The sequence below is a fragment of the Crinia signifera genome, chromosome 11 (genome assembly GCF_055691185.1).
Source record: "Crinia signifera chromosome 11, ASM5569118v1, whole genome shotgun sequence".
Classification (NCBI taxonomy): Eukaryota; Metazoa; Chordata; class Amphibia; order Anura; family Myobatrachidae; genus Crinia; species Crinia signifera.
The window spans coordinates 35,782,546-35,803,841 of record NC_139227.1 but is presented as its reverse complement, the minus strand read 5'-3'; the positions used below and the strand labels follow the sequence as shown (position 1 = coordinate 35,803,841).

At 47.1% G+C, this 21,296-nt stretch overlaps 1 protein-coding gene across 1 annotated transcript in view; it reads right to left on the bottom strand.

The window, feature by feature from the left end:
• JPH3 (junctophilin 3) overlaps positions 1-21,296 on the bottom strand; it is a 112,171-nt gene that overhangs the window by 46,873 nt on the left and 44,002 nt on the right. Inside the window, exon 2 of the mRNA XM_083164939.1 lies at positions 6,506-7,283. Coding sequence (XP_083021065.1) covers positions 6,506-7,283 — 778 coding nt within the window. The remainder of the gene's footprint in view (positions 1-6,505; positions 7,284-21,296) is intronic.

Genomic DNA, 21,296 nt, shown 5'->3' with positions numbered 1-21,296 from the left:
ATTTTAGTTGGTACTTGTGTATTATCTGGGCCCCTGATTTTTTTCATTGCATGCCACTACTTAAGGCATGCGATGCGATGCGATTTTTGATTGTAAAGACCAGATTTTTTATTGTATAGTCAGTCATGGGTGATTTCATACCCCCAGTATCCAACTACGCATGGAGTTGATTTTATATAGTGTGGCGAGCACATCGAGCCACCTCGCCCGAAGCGTGGCGAGCCCCGCGAGCATCCGCTCGCCACACTATATAAAATCAACTCCATGCGTAGTTGGATACTGGGGGTATGAAATCACCCATGACTGACTATACAATTAAAAATCTGGTCTTTACAATGAAAAATCGCATTGCATGAATTGTATGCCACTATATTGCATGCAATACAATGCAAAAATCGGGCGCCCAGATATTACACAAGTACCTTTTAGTCCTATTCCAAATTACTGTAGGGATTATTATACAAAGTAAATTAAAACACAGTCATTTAGTCTTCATTTAAAACAAACCACCACACATGAAATCCAGCTGCAGCAGTATGTAACACAAGGTACTGCCAGAGTCAGTGCAATTCCACTAATGCAGACGTTGCTGACCATGCATTTATAAAGCAATACTGTCTCCCAGCATTGTAAACTCCCAATAAACCCAAATCAGCCAGGCAGGTGGGAGCTGGCTCCTCAATTCTGCTTCATGTTAATGCCCCACGATCATTTTAAAGGGTCAAAAAACTTAAAGTGTTCACCTCCTGGGTAGTGGTGCAGCTTTAGGGACATTTACAAACATCTGGTCACCTTACAAGGCATTATGGTGTCACTTATGCATGTAAACCGTCACATTTCCTAACACAAGAGGTGTAAGGATCATGTTCAACGCTTCTGCAAGCATTGGTGAGACTCAACAGAAGGGAATAATGGCCCTTATTCTGATCGGTGCGGCCGGATCCGAATATGCGGCCAGGACCGTGCGTGCGAAACCCCGCCTTCCATACGGATAGCCAACTCCGTCCGTACGCGGTAAGAAGCTGGCCGAACGGACCGCACGTGTATTTTTCACGGAATACGCCTCCTCCATCTCAGGGAACCTCCCCCATCATTCGATGGTCGCAGACCATCGAATGCAGGACCGTGTGCTCCACCAGCTCTCGCAACCTCAGACCACACGGACATTTTTCCCTGCAAAAGCAGGGATCTGGGCGGGCAGCTGACATCCGGCGATGTCATATGTCCGCCCCCTTCACGTGCGTCACGGCCGCATTACCATACGTACGCCCAGCGTTTGCATGGGAACGCCCATGAAACGCGGGGCGTATGCATATGGTAATGAGCCCAAATAGCCCTTCACACCCCTCTCCACCCCCTGTTCGTAGTGTTCACATTTCATGCGGGATTTGGCCGTACGCCCCGCTCGCACATGCGCAGAGACGCCTCTGCACATGCGCAGACACAAAACATCAGCGGCACGAACGCACGTGGCTATTACCGCACAGATCAGAATAAGGGCCAATGTGACCTGGCCGCATTTGTAAGTAAGGACACATTATTATACCAGTTTAGTGAGTCCAGCTTATATAAGTACTGTTGCACTATAGCAGGGATGGGGAACCTTTGGCCCTCCAGTTGTTGTTGAACTACACATCCCAGCATGCCCTGCAACTATTTTAGCATGGCTAAATAACAAAACTGTAGGAGAGAATGCTGAAAGTGTAGTTCAACAACAGCTGGAGCCAAAGGTTCCCATTCCCACAATATAGGTAGGCTTACCATCCTTATAAACCAGGACTCACATGAATTCCACAGGTTCTATGGCTGATTAAAACCAGGTGAAATGCAGGCTTGTCGTAGGCCAGCCACAGAACCTGTGTAATTTATTAGTGTCCCAGTTTAAAGCATACCTCCCGACATGACCCTTTCCAGGAGGGACACATTGTTCTGTTTCTGAACTTCTCCCTTAATTAATGATTGCCATTACCTGCAGTGGTATAAGTTCATCCCAGTTGAGGCAAGATGTGTATCTCCCCCCCCCCCCCCCCCCCCCCCATACACACACAAAACCTTATAAAGTTTATACTATATGTCTGTTATATATATAACAGGCATATGTACAGTATGCATACAGTATAGTCCAGGAGCAGAGTGTTTTCTCCCTGAAGGAGAGGGTCAGGTAGCCAACCTTGGTTTAAAGGCCTAACTATGGGTGTCACACTTTCATTTGGTTTAGTTTGTCATACAACAAATATAAAATGTACACGTTTTTTTTTATTTACACTAAACTTATACAGCTGTGATTACAGATGAAGCCCCCTGATTCTGGAAGTCACCATGTGATAACAGCATACCCTCCAACATGAGCCATTCCATTAGGTACATAATGCTCTGTTCCTGGACTTCCATCCTGATATATGATTGTTGTCACCTGTGTTAAAACACCCTTCGCATAAATTAACTAGTTCATCACAGGTGATGTCATTCATACATTAGGAGGGAAGTCCAGGAGCAGAGCATCTTGGGGCAGATTTATTAAGCTCAGTGAAGTGATAAGCTGTCTGGTCTTTATCACCAGCCAATCAGCTCTTACCTGTCATTTATCAAACCAAGCCTGTAACTTCACAGGTAGGAGCTGATTGGTCGGTGATAAAAAACAGACACTTTATCACTTCACCGAGTTTAATAAATGTACCCCATAGTACCTAATGGAATGGGTTATGTTGGAAAGTATGCCACATGACCCATTCCATTAGGTACAAAATGCTCTGCTTCTGGACTTCTTTCTTTATTTAGGATTGCCTTCACCTGTGCTGGAACACCATTATCATCACTGAACTAGTTCAACACAGGTGACTGCAATTATCAATTAAGATTGAAGTCCAGAAGCAGTGGATTTTGTACCTAATGGAATGGGTCATGTTGGAGGGTATGTAACAGGGTGTGGCACTGTATATTGAATCTACGCATATTAGGTAAACCGGCAACCAAGATATTAATACATATTGGCGCTGCTGCGAGGCAAAGCAGGAAGCAGTATACAATGTACAGAACCAGCACTGTAAAGTCAGGTACAGTATAATACATCTGCCCCTCAATCCTCAGGGCCCGCTACCTATGTATGTTTTTCAAGTGGTATTTGTTACTGGTGCACAGGTGTATTCATTACTGGCTAACATATTGTAAAACAAATTATTTCATTTGTGATAGTATGGAAATCTGTAAAACAGGGTGTACAAACGGTTCGATGTAGTCTGTGTTTCTCTTCAATGTTGCTTTAAGGATCATTCTATTTCTATATGAAACAGATGATTGGCCCCACCGCATCGAAATAGAATGCAGGCAAGACTATATAGCACAGATCGAATGTGTACATGCGATCAGGGCCGGTGCAAGGCACCGGAGCGCCCCAGGCGAGTCGGGGTGGGGGCGCCCCGGTGCCGGGGGGAGGGAGGGGGGGGGGAGTGGTACCTGTGTAAAAAAATTGCTGCCCCGGCGTCCCTGCAGTGCTGGGGTGGTCAGGGGTGTCCGTGCCGTAGGGGTACCTGCGGCGCCGTCATGTGTATAAAGCTGGCTGCGGCCGGCGGGGTCCCTGTAGTGAATAGCAAATAACTAGCGCTTCCTGCGCCGCCGCGCGCATAGCGCTAGTTATTTGCTATTCACTACAGGGACCCAGCCAGCTTTATACACATGACGGCGCCGCAGGTACCCCTAAGGCACGGACACCCCTGACCGCCCCAGCACTGCAGGGACGCCGGGGCAGCAATTTTTTTACACAGTTCGCTGGGGGTGAGGGGCAAACTGCCGCCCTCCAGGTGCCTAGAGCTGCCTAGTGGTGGCACCGGCCCTGCATGCGATACGATCCCAATTCTATCCCGATTCGATTGGGATCAAATCGGGATTGAATATAAAGTACATTGCACCGTGTGTACACTATTTAAAAGATGGGCACACTATGTGATTTTATCCAACTACATGCACCATAACAATATAGTTAGCAATATTATCATGCACTTAGTGTGTACCTTCTATATTGTTAACAATGTGCGCTCCCACGGGGTGTTAACGATCCTCCTGTCATCTGAACAAGCAAATCTGCATGTTCAGCGAGGGTGCTGGTGACCCCACTGAACAATAACATTAACTATATCGTTCAGGGTTTTAGCGATATATAGTTTGTGCAGTGCCACTGACGATATCATTAACGATATTAGCGGTGCCGTATATCGTATAGTGTGTACACAGCTTAAACCCCCATACACACTAGATGAGTTTTTGGTACTTATGTAGTAACTGGGCTGCCGATTTTGAAATCGGGTCCATCGCATCGCATCGCACCCGACCAAATCGCATGCGATGCGATGCGATGCGATGCGATGGACCCGATTTTTCCATAGGATTCAATGTTAAAATGGACTGAGTCCATTTTAACATGGAATTCAATGGGAAAAAGGGGTCCTTTTCATACCCCTACTATCCAAGTGGGCATGGAGTTGGATATAAACCTGTGGCGAGCGTAGCGAGCCACCGAGCCCGAAGCGTGGCGAGCGTAGCGAGCCCCGCGAGGGGACACAGAATACCGTCCCCTCGCGGGGCTCGCTTCGCTCGCCACGCTTCGGGCTCGGTGGCTCGCTACGCTCGCCACAGGTTTATATCCAACTCCATGCCCACTTGGATAGTAGGGGTATGAAAAGGACCCCTTTTTCCCATTGAATTCCATGTTAAAATGGACTCAGTCCATTTTAACATTGAATCCTATGGAAAAATCGGGTCATCGCATCGCATCGCATCGTATCGCATCGTATGCGATGCGATGCGATATCGCATCGCATCGCATCTGATTGTATGCCTTAACTTAAGGCATACAATCAAAAAATCGGCAGCCCAGATACTACATAAGTACCGAGTTTTTAAAAGATATCGCTCAAAAGGGTCGCCGGCCATGAAATAATTTTTTTTCCCATTCACAAATAAAAGTAAGTCTAGGCTGCCTTTTATTTCCAATGGAGATGGCCAAAAAAGGGGGCAGGCACTGACGTCATGTGATGTGACGCTGGGCGTTTCCCTGCCCGGGCGAACGCCGAATTTGGCCTCAACCGAGTAAATCTGAATCCTACCCTGTACATTGAAACAGAATTTGAGGGAAGAACATCTTACCCCATCTAGTCTGCCCTTACAACATACTTTGTGAGTTTGGTAGCATTGCCAACTCCTGTCAGACGGCATGTAACAAAGCAGCCAACAGCACTGCGCCTACAGACTTTTCTATCATTCGTAGGAATAGAACAATGCAGAGAAGGTCCAAAAAGCATATGAGAACACTCTGGGGCTTATTTACCAAATGGGGGCTTCTTTTAAAAGCCGTCAATTATCAGCAGATTTTTGGAAGCAGAATAAAAAAAAAACAATAATAGTACATGCACAACACACCTGGAGGTAAATATACGGTACTTCTTTACTTTCACGGCGCCAGCATGGCGCCGCGCGTCAGAGTCCCCTTGCGGGGCTCGCTTCGCTCGCCCACGCTGCGGGCTTGGTGGCTCGCTACGCTCGCCACGCTAATTAAAATCAACTCCATGCCAACATGGATAGTGAAGGTATGAACTATCCATGTTGGCATGGCGTTAACTCCGTTTATTTAACTTAATTAGTGGCGAGCGTAACCCGGAAGTACGCGCGGCGCCATGCTGGCGCCGTGAAAGTAAAGAAGTACCAAATATACTAATGCTTCTAAAAATGAAAATAAGTGATGTTGCCTATAGCAACCAATCTGTCTATCATTTTCTAGGATGCAGCAGAGAAATAATAGACAGAATCTGATTGGTTGATATGGGTAACATCACTTTTCATTTTTAAAACCTTTGGTAAATATACCCCCTGGTTTGGCCATTTGTATTCTTTAGACAAATACACAGCAGTGCCTTTTTATTATTAAATACATTTGCACTGAACCTTTAACCCTTTGTGGCCGCCTTGTGCATTAAAATGGACATTATTTAAAAATGTATTGTGATGACAGTTGCCATTTAAATCTCAATGTCCAATTAAATGTACAGAAACACTGTGAAAAATATGGAATTAAAAGGAATGTTTTGGAGTGCGAGTTACAATTCTTTACATACTTAAAAAATTAAAAATGATCAAACCATATTATCAGGGTGTTTTAGGGCATAGTTTGTCTACTTTACTAATGTCATCACTGGGACACACTGTAAACATTCAATAGGTCATAAAGGGTTAAAGAATCCCTGTCGTTTACAACAGCTGAAAGCAGCCATTTTGTGCCACATACTGCTGCAATGCCACTTGTTCCTAATGAAAGGATGAGCTGCACCCTAGTGTAAAAATGGCCGCCTTAACTGTGTTTAGGAAACAAATACACTTTAAAGACAGAAATCATGGTCTCATCAATTCAGTCCCATTTACTTTCATTTACACTCTTCTATCGGAATGCGCCCTAAAAAACATATCTAGTGGAACTTACAGACATCTCTGCATCTAATATAACAGACTCCACTCTCACCTTGATGCCGCAATCTCAGCTTTCTGCTTGGAGATGTTGCTCGCTCTCTCGGCTTGTTCCACCGCCCGGTCCACTTTCTCCCGGATCTTACTGGCTCTGAGCGGAATCAGGTTCTTCCTCTTTCCACTCACCAGGACGTTCTGTTTGTACTTCCCTTCCTCCTTGGTGCCGTCCGGAAACGTCATGCAACCATAACCATGCCGCTTGTTGTTTGCCCACTCGCCCTCATATTTTAGTCCATCCGAGCGTTGACTTACTCCGAAACCAGACCGCTTGTCGTGCTTCCACTCACCCAGGTAGACCTCGGTGGTGGTGGCATCGATATCGTCCTCGATGACCGAGAGTTCAGTCTCCCCTTCTCCCAGGCTGATGGTGGAGTTAATGTCGCTTGCAGTGGAGCTAACGGTGCTCATACCGGCCTCACTGCGGAAAGAGCTCTGCTTGCTCCGCTGACTAGCCAGAGAGCTTTTAGATTCTGATTTACGAAGCTTTAGGCCACTGAGAATGGACCTCCTGAAGATGCCTTTCTTCTTGTTCTTTAACATCTCTGCATCACTGTGGGCCATCAAGACGAACCCCCCTCTGGAGACAGCAGGGCTGCCAGCCACTCCACAGGAGGTATCCGGATGCATTGCTGTTCCATTGGTGTGCTCGCTGCGGAGCGAGTTTATGGAGGTCCTAAGGGGGGACCTGATAACTGCAGCCATTCCATACGGGACACTCTGGCGCACTCCATAGCCCTGGCGTATTCCAGCTGCCCACTGACCTTGGTATGTACCTGCAACAGACGCACAAATAAGTGGACAAAGTTGGCACAGTCTTCACAAAGAACAAATTAATACTAAAGGCTTTTAGTAAACAACAGGTCTGTTATCTTTGTTTAAAACAAAAAAAGACACCCATTCATTGGAATATAATAGAATATGTAAAAGTCTTCAATGGAGGATCTGACTTTGAAGCTGTGATTTATATACACAGGCGTGATGGATTATCCTATACCATAAAAGGATGGTTCTAGAAGGACATCAAAATCTGCAGTCTGGAGCTTATAGGGTCCGGTCCGGGGGGTGTCCTGTTGGGTGGTGTTTTGTCCGGGGGGGTCCCTGTGATAGCTATCATCAGGGACATGGGGAAGGGGAGATTACAGCCTCCCTGTGTGGTCCGGACCGTCCGGTTTTTGCTACATGCCCGGACCATACAGGGAGACTTTATTCTACCCCTCCTCCTCTACCTGGTGACAGGTGTCACAGGCAGAACCCCCAGACAGGACACCCCCTGGATAGGACACCCCCCGGACCGGACGCTACAAGCTCCAAAATGCAGAGTTTGATGTCTGGTCCAGCGGTCCGGGGGTTTTGTCCTGGTCCGGTTTTTACCCATACCCCAATTCAAGTGTTGATCCAATCAGGCACACTCAGCCCCCCCCCCCTGACATTACTGATATGTTGTTTTCCATCATTTTGAGGGGCTGGTAGCTAGTCTACAATAATTGGGACCTGGGCATTCAGGATACCCATAGTTGCACCTCTCCTGGACTGGCGACTTACTGAAAAAACTTATACTGAGTGCAAGTATGGTACAGCGACCGTGCTCAGAAATAGGAAGGGATCAACATTTCTCTATACCAAGCTTCAAAATGTGGTCCAGATTTCTGAGCCACGTAAGCAAATAGGAAGTCCATAAAATCGTGTTTATTTAAAAAGTCTTTGTTTCATAAAAAAACTGTTATTTCATACAGAACAATTCACAATTCACTTTTCCCTTGTGCAAATAGGGATTTACAAATGATATGTAGAAGAACCTACAAGTATACTTGGTAGTTAGTTGGGGATACGGTCATTAGGTCTAAAGCAACTAGGTCAACAAGCATTGGGTCGACACCACCAGGTCGACAGACAGCAAGGTCGACATGGGTCAATGTCGACATCGGTGTAGGTCGACGGGTCATTAGGTCGACACAAGCATTAGGTCGACATGGGCAAGGTCATCAGTCAAAAGGTCGACATGGTGTTTTTCACTGTTTTTTGAGCCGACATGTGCCGACAGGCGGTATTTCTTGCCCTACCATCCACTAGGGCGTAGTGGAAGAATAAAATAGCATGCCAAGCGTAGCGGGGCACCGTGCCCGAAGCATGGTGAGCGCAGCGAGTGATGAGAGGGGATGCGGTGCACTTTAAACTGTGTCCATATCGACAGTGTTGACATTCGGGTCAAAAAATCTGTGATTACAAACAACTGTTTAATACATAAAAGAATCACTCCAGCCTCAAGTAACGACTGCATGTATTTTTAAATATTTTAGTATAATAGATATCTGGATATGTTATGATCTCCAAAAGGATTTTATTATTATTAGATATCGAACTCCAGGGTGCTGATTTCACTACTGTTGTGGTATTCTTGTTTCTAGGTTCCTATTAGTAGGGAACTAAGTGTTATTAGCACCCATTACATTTTATTAGTGCAATTTTGGAGATTTTTGGAGAACTGAGGTTCCATTTTGCAGAGCAAGATCGTTAAATGAGGTTTAATAGGTCGTGAGGACATGTCCCATGGATCTGACGTTCCTTCACTAGAATTACTTTGATATAAGAGGTGGTCCAGTGGGCAGGACCTAGCAGTGACTTAGCTCATGTTTCATGGATCTGAAGTTCCTTCACTAGAATTACTTTGATATAAGAGGTGGTCTGGTGGGCAGGACCTAGCAGTGACTTAGCTCATGTTTCATGGATCTGAAGTTCCTTCACTAGAATTACTTTGATATAAGAGGTGGTCCGGTGGGCAGGACCTAGCAGTGGCTTAGCTCATGTTTCATGGATCGGACGTTCCTTCACTAGAATTACTTTGATATAAAAGGTGGTCCGGTGGGCAGGACCTAGCAGTGACTTAGCTCATGTTTCATGGATCTGAAGTTCCTTCACTAGAATTACTTTGATATAAGAGGTGGTCCAGTGGGCAGGACCTAGCAGTGGCTTAGCTCATGTTTCATGGATGTGACGTTCCTTCACTAGAATTACTTTGATATAAGAGGTGGTCCGGTGGGCAGGACCTAGCAGTGGCTTAGCTCATGTTTCATGGATCGGACGTTCCTTCACTAGAATTACTTTGTTATAAAAGGTGGTCCGGTGGGCAGGACCTAGCAGTGACTTAGCTCATGTTTCATGGATCGGACGTTCCTTCACTAGAATTACTTTGATATAAGAGGTGGTCTGGTGGGCAGGACCTAGCAGTGGCTTAGCTCATGTTTCATGGATCTGCTGTTCCTTCACTAGAATTACTTTGATATAAGAGGTGGCCTGGTGGGCAGGACCTAGCAGTGGCTTAGCTCATGTTTCATGGATCGGACGTTCCTTCACTAGAATTACTTTGATATAAGAGGTGGTCTGGTGGGCAGGACCTAGCAGTGACTTAGCTCATGTTTCATGGATCTGACGTTCCTTCACTAGAATTACTTTGATATAAGAGGTGGTCCAGTGGGCAGGACCTAGCAGTGGCTTAGCTCATGTTTCATGGATCGGACGTTCCTTCACTAGAATTAATTTGATATAAGAGGTGGCCTGGTGGGCAGGACCTAGCAGTGGCTTAGCTCATGTTTCATGGATGTGACGTTCCTTCACTAGAATGATAAACCATACTTTGATAGAGGTGGTCTGGTGGGCAGGACCTAGCAGTGACTTAGCTCATGTTTCATGGATGTGACGTTCCTTCACTAGAATGATAAACCATACTTTGATAGAGGTGGTCTGGTGGGCAGGACTTAGCAGTGACTTCACTCATGTTTCAATAATGCACATTTTCAGGCGCATATGTCATTGTCCAGGGGACACAACCTAGACTACATATATTTGTGCACTTTTATAGCCCCTACCATATCTCAGACACATACGTGCCATTATTTTATCCACCCAAAGTAGCCATACAGAACATACATTGGGATATTAAAAACTTGTTGAAGAGTGAATTACGTCAAAACTACGCTGCAACCTGTACCAGCAACCCTTATAAGGGCACACCGGAAGGCGTTACGCACTCATCGCTATTAACGTTATGTTTTTTAGGGGTTCATCATTTCCACACCCGACAACCCTTTCAACAAATAAAGCACTTTACCAGGGACCAGTACAAATGAAATAGTAGAAAAGTATTGTTTGACTTGGAAATGACAGGTAACGCGGCCCCCAGGTATAAACACAGGGAGCCAGATGTGACACCAGCTCGGCTGAGACTTACAGCAAAGCAAACACTGGATCTAAGTAGATGGAAGCTGCCTGCCTTTCTGGCTGTTTGCACAAACTGTTTACCCTGTTCCATCCCGAAGGCCTCATCTTAATTTGAAGATCAAACTTGTCAGGAGCTTCCTGCAGGAGCCTGTATCATAGCAGCTAACAGGTGCTCGCAGTGGCGTAAGTTCCTCCCAGTTGCCTGGAGGCAAGATAAATATTAGTGCCCCCCCCCCCACACACATACACCACATTATAAAATATATGTATGCATGTGTGTATGTTATAGATCTTATGTTTAAAATAAAGAGAGTGTAACATCTATGCTCCTGCTAGGAGGGGGACTCCGCCATAGAAGCAATATTGATGAATTTGAATTAACTGATTCTAACTTGCATGGGAGGAGAGGTGCCCCCTTGGGAGCAGGAGTCCGGCGGCAGATGACTCCATTGCCTCCCAGAGTTACAACTCTGAGGTGCTGCCAGATGCGAAATGGCCACGTTATCTGAAGACCATCGGCTTCAAAGTGCGGCACATTCAGTGTCTAGAGTCGCTCTATAGAACTAATTTAAGCGACAGGTCGGCCCCGTGGAGAATATACGGTTAATACAAAAGCAGATATTGTTTTCCCAAAAGGACATTTGCTATCAAAGCTTTTAAACTGATGTTCTCTCCCCGCAACACAACCTTAAAAAGCGAAGGGGACATCTCGATAGATTTGGACTCATAGGGGACAAGAAACACAAGAGATAAACCCGAAGACAACATATTATCAACACAGCACGCAGAGACAGAGTGCAAGCCTGTCAGACTATTATCGGTGTTATTTCATCCTCCGATCTCCATGCGAGCTCTCCCCCCATTAATCATCACTCTCAGCACTGAAGCCGCAGGAGCGTCTTTCCCTGGAACACATCCCCAGACAAAGACAGATCCCCGGGGGAATATACGGCGAGCGAGAGAAAAACGAAGAAAAGGGCGCAGAGCGGACCAAATCCCAGATCCTTACAACATCTCAGTACCCGAGAACTTCACAGGGGATCTTAAAATACAACATCCCTTTACAAAACACATTCTTCTTTCCTGACAGCGGTGAGTCATACGTTTCGCACCTTTTGTGTCCTATAATAGCCGAGTGTTCACAGTGAAACATAAGAGAGAAGGTTCGACAATATGTACACCACGCATTATGCAAACACTACGTTGTAATGTCACAGAGCTGCTGTAGAAAAGAATTCCTTATTTACAAATCACATATTTTTGTGCAGTTCTAGATCAAAGGTTTTTTGTTGTTATTAAAAACAGTTGACAGTTATTTTATGCAACCAAATTTTGATAGTTATTTTTTACCACAATGGATGAATGGTTTGTGTCATTTCTTTGACACTTTTGGTTTATATGTGAGCACATACCTAGGATATTAAAGGCTCCTGGTGTTAATTAATATCGAGCATACCTATCTGCCAATACTCGGCACGGAACCCCCCAATGAACTGTACCCGGCTGATTCTGAGCTGCAGGGAAAAGTGGCTGTAGTGACCACATGCTATTGAGAGAGTCCAAGTGGTGTAACTGTAAATTTAGCTCCCCCCCATTCTTTAATAAAACATGACAATGGTGCAGACTGGTTACCTGGGCCACTGTGTAGTGCTGCAGCTCCCCAGGAGTGACGTGCACCCATGCGGCGCAACAGGCAGGGAGGACATCCCGTCCGCTGACATACTGTAGCCTTCTGTAACCAACCTCAGCTTCCAAGGACCCACCGGGGATACTAGTGGAAAGTGTGTGCGGGTAATGACACCGGCCGCCCCCAGGTGCAGAGGAGGAGAGGAGACTGGGGAGGTGGGGTGGTCTGTCACCTACAGTACGCAGCTACAGTACACAGCCACCACCGCCCACTAATACTGACTGACAGCAAACTGCGTATTCATACAGGACAGCAGGTATTTTTTCAGTGTGCCCGAAACTTCTGGCTCCCCCAAGCCACAGCTGGGGCTGCCACACCATAGTTACACCACTGGAGAGTCCACAGGGCTAATGAGGGGGCTTGGGTCTCTGGAACTGGGAAGCCACCTAGTAATGACATGCTGGCTGTTGTACTAGTGCCATATTAGCTGCACCATACATATGTCTCAGTACCGCATGGAGTTTTGATAAACAACACACCCACAACTGAGGGTGTTTACAGGCAACTGCATTGTCATTGCCCATATCCCGCCCTGAAGCGCCCGATTCCACGAAAAGAACAATATGGCCAAAATCTGATTCTGGATTGGATGTGCATACACAAAAAATCAAATGCTCGCACCTGTGTACATGCTATTTGTAAAAACAATGTGTATGAGTTACCAGCTGAGTATCACGCTGTCACGCTGTCAGCACGGAACTGTTCCAGCCATTAGAAGATACAAGTTTCTGTACCTCCTTAGACACCACTCATAACTGTCATTTTTGGTGACCGACGGGGAGGTGGCGGAGGCTGGCGGCTGGTGATTCTATCGCCAGCTGCTGGCTGAATGAGCGGCACTACATCTGTAGGTTGCGTGTTTGACACTTACATTTAATCAGGTATCTGTCATACAGAAGTGCTCTAATTCGAAGTGCACCCATCTTCTGGACAGTGGCTGTCCCTTAAGAAATGCACTGGATGTGCCCCATAAAATGCATTGGGTTTGCACTAGAGACCTACGTGACCCACTCATCATTTGTAATCTATGATCAAATAAAGTGATTCTGTAAACTAGAAGTTGACTTGAGGAGACACACCTTGTGAATAGGTAAAACCATCAACCCCCCCCCCCCTCTCCTGTCACTTCACAGCCATAACTTTAATTAAATAGAATTGTTCCATTTTGTTGACATGTCACCTGGGTAATTGAGGTGCTGTGGGCTTCCAAACCGCATTCTCGGCTGTTTGCCATGTAATAAATGAGGCCCGCTGGGGATTTGTGAAGCCTGTGTTAGATCTGTTATGTGTCTGAGACCCTGGGCCTTTCGGCGACGGAGGGCACATTATGAATCCAGCAGTTCCCCTTTGTTGGCAAAGTTCTTGTTGAATAAAGAGCTCAATAGAAAAGCACCTCACCATTTCCTAGTTTTAAACAATGCCCCAAAATAATCGAATGCTCCCACTGACTCACTTGGTGCTCACTGGCCCGATTAACCCCTTTATCTCCATTCATGCTGCTTTCTGATAAAGGAGAACCACATTAAATAGTGCGATTTTGAGGATAAAATATCAGTTTTTAATAAATTGGCTCCTGCAGTACACCACAATGGCCACCAGGGGAACAGGTCTCATGTCCTCTACATCACGTTGCCAGTGCAAGGCTGAACGGTCCCCATACTCTACTGCAAATTTGCTGAGGGGAGAAGTCACAGCCGAACCCTTTTGAACCGCCCAGTAGCTTCCAGGGCAGCAGGATCGCATTCGATATATAGAAAGGTTCTTTGGCCTGTTATATATCAATTGAGATTCCTGCCAAGGCTCCAGGTCATATATTCTTAGTGCAATTGACTGCCCCTCAGTTAGGAGATTATACACATTTGATTTGCCCTGTTTCATCCAAATTATCGTCCCCATGAAATCAGATGAAATCGGTCAAAATCAGACCAGTATATGGCCAGCTTAACCAAACAGATACTACCTAGATTCATTAACCGATATGAAAGTGCATTTTTTCATACCGTTAGAGAAATCAAAGTAAATCTACTCCCAATAGTAGACTTAACCAACATTCAGTGAAATGTAGCCAATCAATTCACCAAAACCAGTGATTTCACTGAGAATGCATCCCTATCTATTTACTAGAAACCCAGGACCGCAATGAACATGCAGTATGTCCAACACAACTAGTATCATCCCTTGGAACTAGTGACATCACTGACAGTGCAGTCTATCCATACTCTAGGAACCAATAACATTGTACTGAGAATGCAGCTAATCCAATCACTAGAAACCAGTGACATCACAGAGATTGTGTCCAATCACTTGGGACTAGTGACACCATGGAGAAAGCAGTCTTTCCATTCATTAGGAACTAGTGACATTATTTAGAATGTAGCTAGTTTGCATGTATGAGCCTATCCAGTCACAAAAACCATTGACATCATTTAGAAGGTAGCCTACCTAATCACTGGGAATTGGTGACATCACTGAGACTGCAGCCTATCTAGTCTCTAGGAACCACCAGTGACATCACTGAAACTGCAGCCTATCCAATCACAAAAACCATTGACATCATTTAGAAGGTAGCCTACCTAATCACTGGGAATTGGTGACATCACTGAGACTGCAGCCTATCTAGTCTCTAGGAACCAGTGACATCACTGAGACTGCAGCCTATCCAGTCACTAGGAACCAGTGACATCAATGAACTCATTGACTATATACTCGCCAGGAACCAGTGACAACAGAAAAGCAGGCCTCACTGTGGTTTCCTTCAAATCTGAAGGCTGGTTAATCCCAGAATATGGATGTTTCTGGCGTGTGTGCGCAGGAGAATTTAGCTGAGTGCATTGATTTATGTAATCAGCCATAACAGGTTTAAAGTGGTTTCCTGTAGTTTTGTTTTTATAGTGTTGCATACAGAAATGTCAGGAACAAAGGATACATCAAACATCTTTAATTTCAGAAAATTCCTAAAACTACTTTTCCTAAATATTTTTGAATATTAATATAAGTGGTTTGACATTACATAGTGTATTTTACGAAAGAGAATCTTCCTCCTTCGAGGCACTACAAGACAATCAGAATACGGACGCTTTGCCCGATGCAGGGAATCCCGACAGGGTCAGGCAAGTATATAAACTGAACCCTAACCCTCCTTTCTAGCAGCCTGACCCTAACCCCCCACGCAGTCTAACCTTAGCCCCCTTGTAAGCGCCTAAACCCAACCCCCACCCCACTACCGGCGGCCTAACTCTAAAGGTGCGTACACATGGATAGATTTGGCCAATGATACAATCTAGTTAATGATTTCCTCTGAACCTCCTGCACAAACAATTTGATGACAAATGATGAACGATTGAGCAAACGATTACACATGAATGATTGGTCTTTAACGATGGTGGAGGGAGAGGGAACCAGTCAATTGCCTTACCAAATCGTTCATCGTGCATACACATGAAAAGATTGGTACACATCGCTAACGATTGGTCGCTGATCATTCTGCATGCAGGAAAGATCAGCGACCTCTACCAACGACCATCGGGTATGCGCATCGTCCGATATATTGTTCATACACACGGAACGATTTGAGCGATTGGTCATTCCAATCGGTCAGGAACGCCCAGATCTTTTGCCAAATCTATCCGTGTGTACGCACCTTTACCTTCCCCTCCCCGCAGCATAACCCCTCACTAATGCCTAACCCCCATTCCCGGTTGCACCCAGTCCCCGCGTCACATTTTCGGGTTCTGTCGGTATTCAGCCTTCAGCATCCCGACTGCTTCAGAGTTCCAGCGCTGGTGTTTTGAAGGCAGTTGGGATGCCAGTGTCGGTACTGAATCTATGGGAATACTATTTTCCCCTTTGGTAGTGTGATAGATGTTCTTCGCCCGCATGTGTCAGCGGCTGACTGCTGCAATGTCCTCTGTAGGTGCAATGATGTTAAACTACTTTGTACCACTCCCTTTGTAAACAGGCTGCCAGCTTATAGCCAGCAGGGCCATTGCCTTGGTCTGTTCCCTATACATTCTCATACAGGGCTCTGAAAGCCTTTGTTTTATTCTCAGGCCTCCAGCTTCAATACAGAAATGAAGAGCCACGTGTTGATTGTGGGACTGACGGGTAATACAAAGGACAATAACGGGACCGCTAAAATATAAATAGAGTAATAAAAGATGCAACTAAGGTCCACAGCAGGTGACTGATCGGAAAGTTTCCTGGGGATAACTCCCAGGCATATTATAAGTTACAACCCCCATTGGCAATCACAGGTCTCACTAGACGAAACACAAAGAGGATTATGTGATTTGAAAAAACACTTCTAAAACCAAATCACCTTCCTGATTAAGCTCTCGGCTCATTTGCAGGAAGCACGAGCAGGACGGGTGATCAGCTGGTGACTGTGCGATCAGTGCATTGGGACAGCTACAGAGAATGTCTCAGAAATGCAAACGCTCTTTTGTTCTTACATGAATCAGGAGCATAAAAGGACATGAAAACAACTTACGAGAAGCCTGTTATACATTCAGTAGCAGTACACAGCTCATTGCACCATTATATAACTCAACATTAGGTACCCTTTGCAGAGAACTAGAATACACAGCTTATCTCATGTAATACCTATCTATCATATATATATATATATATATATATGTATATATAGCATATATTTATGCAAAACCCTCCTGCTCAACACAGAGGGCCTTATTCAGATATGTTAGCAAATCAAAATTGTGCAGAAATGGGCAAAACCATGATGCACTGCAGATGGGACAGATGTAACATGGGCAGAGTGATTTAGATTTAGGTGAGGTATGTTCAAACTGAAAACTATATTCAGTGGCGTAACTATTGCAAATTAGCCCCCCCCCCCCCCATAATTCAAATGCTAATGCCGCCCATAATGGCACAGTGTACTCACAGCAGGAAACCCCCCCCCCCCCCATTATGCCAGTACCTGGCCTGTGCATCTCTCTGCGGTCACAGTCCCGTCTCTCCCGGCTCCTGCTGCTATAATGAAAAGTGAAATGGTCCCCTCCTCTAGCATCCGCAAAAACTGTCTGCAGTATGGGGGCAGCCATTTTCTAAGTGTCACTTTTCATTATAGCAGCAGGAGCCGGGAGAGACGGGACCGTGACTGCAGACAGATGCACAGGCCAGGTACTGGCAGAGATGGCAGCGGGTAACAATAGCTCCGCATACCCCCCGGCGCCCACACTTTCTCAGCGCCTCCCCGCCACCGCGGGGGCTGCGGAGCTATAGTTGCGCCACTGTCTATATCATACTAGCCGACTTTCAATTTCACCTCTCCGGGAGAAGCCCAGAGATGCAACACGTCAGGTGGGCGGGGGCAAGGCTGACATCACTTGGCCCCGCCCCATGCCAGAAAACTCAGTGATTCGCACCTTCTCACATTAGCGATCGTGTCTGAATCATGCCCAAAACGGTCCGGAGACTCAATGGCGAAATTTACGTTGCAACGGCTAATCATGGCCCCTGCAGCCAGCTACTCAGTGCTGCAGTCTTTTGCTGGGGCGATGCTGAGCTGACATGATTCACAACAGCGTGCATCCCAGACATCTGTGCCTCACCTCTGGAATCTCCTGAGATCAGCATCTCACAAACGCAGCCCTTTAGCAGGCATGGCCAAACTGCGTCCCTCCAGGTGTTGTGAAACTACACATCCCAGCATACCTTGCCATAGTTTTAGCCAGGGGCGGATTGGCCCACCGGGACTGCGGGACTTTTCCCGGTGGGCCCGTCCCAATAGACCCATGGCGGGCCGATCCGATGGCAGTTCAAGTGAGTCTACAGAATTATGGCCGCTGCTGAGGACGATAACAAGTTATTGTTATCGTCACTGCTTTATGTCTCCCTCCACCAGCAGGTGTCGCTGCCTATCCCAGGCCCGCGGCTCTTTGTGTGCTTCCGCCTTCCTTCCTGTCAGGATGGCAGTGGTGATGGAGGAGCCGGTGCTGCGTAGCGTTCCACGGCCGGCTGGCAGGCAGGGCTGCTGTTCCGCGGCTGCAGCTCATAGGCAATTCTTGGTGCTGCAAACCAGGAGCAGCACTACAGCAGCCTGCCAGCCGGAGAAGAAAAGACTCCCAGCGGGCAGCTGAGGGGGGTGTGCGGATCTGCGGTCAGGAAAGCAGGGCTGAGGCGGCTGAACAGGTGACAGGATCAGTGCGTGACACAGGGACCTGATGAGCTGAGATGGCTGACGGGGTGAGCAGATTGGAGGCCACAGACCAGTGAGTTATATTGTGCACACATATACTCCGCAGCGCAGTACAAGGGCAGGTATGTGTGTATGTATGGGGGATGCATATACAGGATGTGTGTGTGTGTGTGTGGGGGGGGGGGATGTGTGCATATACAGTGTGTGTGTGCGGGGGGGGGGTGTCATATACAGTGTGTGTGTGGGGGGGGGGTGTTGTGCTCATATACAGTATTGTGGGGGGGGGGGAATGTGTGCATAAACAGTATGTGTGTGTGTGTGTGTTTGTGGGGGGGGGGGGGCGGTTATGTGCATATACAGTATGTGTGTGGCATGTGTATATATAGTATGTGGGTGTGGATATATGGTATGTGTGTGTTTGGGGGTTGCATATACAGTATGTGTGGGGGGGGGGATGTGTGCATATACAGTATTGTGGGGGGATGTGTGCATAAACAGTATGTGTGTGTGTTTGGGGGGGGGGCGGTTGTGTGCATATATAGTATGTGTGTGGCATGTGTATATATAGTATGTGGGTGTGGATATATGGTATGTGTGTGTGGGTTGCATATACAGTATGTGTGGGGGGGGATGTGTGCATATACAGTATTGTGTGGGGGGATGTGTGCATATACAATATGTGTGTGTGTGTGTGTGTGTGTGTGTGTGTGTGTGAATGGTGCATATACAGTATGTGTGTGTCTGTGGGGGGGTTGTGTGCATATACAGTATGTGTGTGTGTGTGTGGGGGGGGGGGTTGTGTGCATATACAGTATGTTGTGTGTGTGTGTGTGTGTGTGTGTGGGGGGGGGGGTTGTGTGCATATACAGTATGTGTGTGTGGTGTGTGCATGTATAGTATATGTATGTGGATATATGGTATGTGTGTGTTTGGGTGGTGCATATACCAGGGCCATCTTTACACATGGGCTAAATGGGCACTTGCCCAGGGGCCCCAAGCCATTTCACCAGAAAGCCCCCCGTTCCCACGCTGCAGATCGGATCTCTGTTTACGATCCGCGTCACTGTGTGCACCAAATAACCTACTCATAGCTGCCCGCAGAGCACAGCTTAAACTGTGACAGCTGCAGTGCTCAGTGGCGGATTCAGGGGACACCAAAGCACGTGCTACCCAGGGACAGGGGAGTCAAAGAGCTGCTCGAGCAGAGTACGGGGACAGGGCAAGCAGAGCAGAGACACTGAGCTGCTGGCGCAGAGTGCATGGACAGGACATGCACGGGGTGGGTGGACAGAGTTCCCGCAGGGGAAGGAGGTAAACGGAGTTGCCACTGCCTGCTAGAAGGCACCGGGGAATAAAGACGAGACATGGAGCTGCCACTGACCGAGGGAGGGGGGACCACTCTCCTCCACCCTCCTCTATTCTCCCATCACCTCACCCCCTCTCTCCTACCCCCTCACTCTCTCCCCTTTCACCCCCTCTTTTCCACCCCTCTCCTCTTATCACCCCCCATCTCCCCCTCTTTTTCTCCCACCCCTCCTCTTTGTTGCCCTCTCCCTGTCCTCATTTTTCTCTTCCCTTTGTATCTCACCCATGCTCTCTCTCTACCCCACCCCTTGTCTCTGTCACAGTCTCTCCCCTGCTGTCTCCCTACTACTCTATATTTCTCTCCCCTTGCCCCCCTCTATTCTCTTTCTCTCTCCTCTGCTCTCTCTTCGTCATGCCCCCTCTCTTTCTCTCAACCCTCACTCATGCCTCCTCATTCTCACCTCTCTCTTTATCTCTTTTTTTTGCCCCTATTCACTCTTTCTTCTCCCCACCTCTTTCCTCATGCTGGGAGCAGCAGAAGGCCCAGTGGCTGCCGGTGCTCAAGGGAAGACCTTTCACTGCGGCCATGGGAGCAGCATGAGAACCAGCGACTGCCAGCACTGAAGAGGAGACTAGTCACTATGGCGGTAGGAGCAGGAGACCCAGCGGCTGCAGGCACCGATGAATGTGTGACTCGCCAGTGCAGGTGAGAACTGCATCCTCTCCTCCCCCATTCCTCTTCCCACCCTTATCACCACTTGTCACCAAACACCAGTCACCTCACCACTACTCGCCCCCACCCTCCATCTCCTCCACCTCTCTCTCCCCTCTTCAACCCCTCTCTCACTCCTCTCTCTTCTTTCCCTCTCTCTTTTTCATTCCCCCACTCGATCTCTTTTCTCTTTATATAGCTCCCTCTCCATCATCTCTTTATCTCTCCCCTGCTCTCTTCCCCCAGATCCCTTTCTCTCACCCCCCTCCATCTGACATTTCCCTATAGCTCTCTCTTTGCCCCTAGTGTCCCTCTTCCCCCTTTCCCCTCTCTTACACTCCCCCCCTCTCTCTACCTGATCCTGGACCTCTCTCTCTCTCTCTCTGACACCCTCTCTTTTTCTTTCACTCCATTAACTCTTCTGCCTAGATTTTGCTATGGGGCCCTGAAAGTTCTAGTTATGCTCCTGGCATCACCTGCTGCCTCTCCTCGTCAACCCACTGCTTGCCGCTATCATCCATTCGATCGATACAAGATCCAAACCTGCACTCGCACTAATGCCTAATGTAAGAGTTTTTGTAGGTGGGGCCCCACTGCATTGCTTTGCCCATGGGCCCATAATGCTGCTTATATGTCCCTGGCATATACAGTATGTGTTTGGGGGGATGTGTGCATATACAGTATGTGAGTGTGGGGGTGTGTGCATA